The sequence below is a fragment of the Solanum pennellii genome, chromosome 9 (assembly GCF_001406875.1).
Source record: "Solanum pennellii chromosome 9, SPENNV200".
In the NCBI taxonomy this organism is placed as follows: Eukaryota; Viridiplantae; Streptophyta; class Magnoliopsida; order Solanales; family Solanaceae; genus Solanum; species Solanum pennellii.
The window spans coordinates 75,910,039-75,913,948 of record NC_028645.1 but is presented as its reverse complement, the minus strand read 5'-3'; the positions used below and the strand labels follow the sequence as shown (position 1 = coordinate 75,913,948).

Sequence of the window (3,910 nt, the reverse complement as noted above, 5' to 3'; positions counted from 1 at the left end):
TCCCTGCCCCCATCCACTACCCCCCACCCCACCACCACCACCCCAAAAAAATAATTTTGTTTTTAAAAAATTTCAATTTCATAAATTATTTTTTACTCTGGTAAAAATAAAAGATGTCTCTCAAAAACATTTTTCATTAATAAATTAAACACTAAAACTCATTTCCGAAAAATATTTTTCTAGTTACCAACCAAACATGAGAAAATAAGTCCAAAATTTACTTGTTTTCCAGGAAAACATTTTCTAGGAAAATATTTTCCATGGAAAACATTTTCCTCCATACCAAACACACCCTAAGGGTAAAATGGAAAAATGTACAAAATGTTTTCCTGGAAAACATTTTCCTCCATACCAAACACACCTAAGGGTAAAATGGAAAAATGTACTCAATTATATCTCTATTTTCTAAAATGACAACTATTTTGGACCATCTATTTTAAGTAAGGATGACGAGCAAAGTAGTCTGGAGGGAGTACAATACTGTTGCTAACACCATTTCAGTTGGCTTACAATAACATCTAAACTCAAGGTAGAAATCATGAAAAACCAATAACTAAAATCATTCCCCATGAGCAAGCATTTTTACTATGAAGAATTCACCATAAGCAAGCAGTACTAATAGTAGTATTAATATTTGTAGATCAACCTTAAACTATTGCATGAAAACCACTGAATTGACTGGTAATTCGCAAGACTTGAAAAGATAAGTTAATCATAATCCTACATGCAGGAGGGTGAGCTCACACAAGGATGCCTACATTAACATGTGCAAGCCATAAAGACAGTTCACAAACAGTCAGACAAATGGAGCATGTAGCTTTCTGCTACAGCAACATTGATTATCTCATGGAAAGAATTTCACATCATTAGAATGCATATATTTATACAAAAAATATCCATAATTATGTAGATCCTAAATAGTGAAAATGACAATATCTATCAGCAACTCACAGCTCTTTCAGTGGTCCCAGGAGGACCATCGAGAACCTTGATGCGAGCTTTTGTCTCCTCACAGGTCTTCTTAATATACTCTCCTTTGCGACCAATAACACCACCAACCTTCTGAATCGGAACCAACATCCTGAAAACATTTTGCCCTGGCCAGCCCGGCCATTTTTTTTCTTCGCCAGCTACTGCATCAGTTGGAGTAACTTTATCCTCTTCAGAATGATGTGTCTCCTCAGGTGCATTAATCAAAGCAGGAATGGCTTCTGAGTCATGAATATTATTCATGTTATGCACATCATCAGCATCGTGCACGTGATCAGCATCGTGCACGTGATTAGCATCGTGCACATTATCCTTGCCATTCACATTATCATTGTCTTGAACATTATTCATATTATCCACGTTTTCTGTGTCATGCAAGTTACCCATCTCAGGCTGCTCAAAATTTTCATCAGCCATTTCCTGGAAGAAAAACAAAAAGACATTAGAAAAATATCCAGCTACAGCAATTGGCTGAATGAACTATTGAAATCTGAAAGGCCTCCTGCATTTCACATGTGCAGAAGCTGGAACATAACAGTAATCAACTTTATCACGCATGCATCACCGACCCCAAAAATTTCTCAATCATGAGCCTAGCATTCTAGAGAGCAAAAATCATACTGAAGTTCTAAGTCACAAAACCCAATACCTTCTAACAAACTACCACATTTCTTTGGTCGAAATCATCCTCTAGTAGCAAGTTTATAAAGCCCCCAAGGCTTAGGTTCAACTGCAAAGGCAAATACAGATAAGATGCCACTTCACAACTCGAAATTCTAACGGAGTAATGGCAAACTACTCTTGTATTTTGACCAGAAGATCAGAGGGTGGGTGCATTATCAAAAATGCCATCAAGTGAGTCAGATTCTCCAAAAGTGGTGCATTTTAGGAGGATCCAAGTTCCAACACGGATATGGCAACACTTTCGGAGAGTTCGTTACAAAGAAACCTATGTCTGAAACCTGTAAAATCCCAAACCCTAACACCTCGGGAATCCCACGTTGCCAAAAACTATAACAAACCCAAAGCTTCGCACCATCAACCTCGGGTTTCACCAACGCTCCCTGAAGTTTTAAAACCCTAATTCAAAAAACCCACAATTCTAAAACCTTTTAGAACCATCTCTTTCCCCCCCAAAAAAAAAACACATTCCTGAAACACAAACAATCCTAAAAATTGACAAGAATTTTGTAAACAAATGCAAACACATAGAAAAACATATATTTAATATGCGAGATTCGTAAATTATATATGGTTAGCATGAAATACTTACAGAGACTGAAAGTTTGCGCAATCGAAGAAAGAGATTTGAGTGCGAACTGTGTAGAAGAGCGGGAGAAGGAAGAATTGCCAAAGACTAACAGTAGTAGGGACACTAGGTTTTATATAGTGAGGGAGCTGGTATTTTTTGATAATTTCTGTATACTACCCCTACTACTATTATATTGTCATTTTGGACTTTCAAATTGAAAGAAAATGATAGAAATGATTGTTTAGTATTGTGTAGTTTCAAAATAGTCCTTTTGATTGCTCGTGAGCAATTTTTACACTTCAAAATCGTTTAGTGTAAGATATAAGGTATAATAATTTTAAAAATAAAATGTAAGGTTACTATAGATACCATAGTGATAGAATAAGTTATCTCATATACGTGATGAAATAACTTATTCCACCAACTAAACGATCCCGATTTTTTATCGGTCAAATAATTTAATATTAATAAAATCACCAATTGGATTGGATCAAAATTGTAAAAATAAGATTTAATGAAAGATAAAAATTGCAATACTAAAAATTGCACTATTCACTAAAAATATTTTTTAAAATATAGATAATTGCACCTTAAAATTAGATTAGACTCTAGAAAATAGATCATATCTTAGTTATAATTGAGATAAGCCACCGTTTTTCTTCTTGAGGAGTTTTCTCAACATGAAATTAGAATTGTGAGCTCAATTTGATTGGTACTATCTTCTCTGTTTCTTCTCATTTTCAATTTCACTACAATTTTATTTCCAGATCTACAATTTCACTACAATTTTGTTTCCAGATCTTCAGTCTAATGTGGAAAAACGGAGCACTCTACATGTTAAGACTTGGTGTAGTTGCAATTGTAGTTGTGGGGCCAAGGAAAGTATTTTTAAAGTTGAATAAGATAAGAGACTAATTCAGTTTCTTATGGGTTTAAACAGGGTATATACTATAGTTCGAGGCAACATAGCATGAACCTTCTCCAATGTTGGTACATGGACGAAAAACAAAGACAAATTCATCCCAACAAGCAATTGTTCATGGACTCTACATCACTCAATATAAGTATGTCCGAAAAAGTGATCATGGAGTCAGCTTCATTAAATGTGAATGATTCAGGAAGAGCAAGCACCTTCAGACCTCTCAAACAAAACTTTTCTTTAACCGGTAACAACACTATTACAACCAGTTATTCCCAAGCCTTACAATGGGAACATGCCTCGTGTAGTGTGTGACTATTGCAAGAAGCCAAATCATACAAAGGACAAATGCTATAAACTCAATGGATATCCACAGGTAAACAACTAAAGTTCCTACAATAACTATCGAAACTCAAACAACAATTATCAATTTTTTTAGAATGATTATCGAAATAATTCTCAGAATATTAGGTTCAATAAAGGTAAAGGTCTTATTACTGACGTACATGATGTCTCACCTAATTTGATGTCAACAATGGATGAAGGACATGGGGATATAACTGATGAACAAAATCCTTGATTCATGACTAGAGAACAATATAAACAATTTGTAAATATGCTACAATTTTAAGTGGATAAACATGAACATAAAGCCAAAAATATGGATCTTGTGAATGACAATGTGAACTTTGCATACATGATACTGTTACACCTCGGAAGTCCAATGACCTAGGCTAGAGCCTCACACA

The 3,910-nt window shown here is 34.9% G+C and overlaps 1 protein-coding gene across 1 annotated transcript in view; it reads right to left on the bottom strand.

The window, feature by feature from the left end:
- Nucleotides 1-2,384, bottom strand: part of LOC107029478 (flowering locus K homology domain-like) — a 9,816-nt gene extending 7,432 nt beyond the window's left edge. The window contains exons 1-2 of the mRNA XM_015230907.2: nt 2,264-2,384; nt 952-1,410 (exon numbers count right to left, since the gene is read on the bottom strand). Coding sequence (XP_015086393.1) covers nt 952-1,407 — 456 coding nt within the window. The 5' untranslated portion in view covers nt 1,408-1,410; nt 2,264-2,384. The remainder of the gene's footprint in view (nt 1-951; nt 1,411-2,263) is intronic.
- Nucleotides 2,385-3,910: the final 1,526 nt, after the last annotated feature.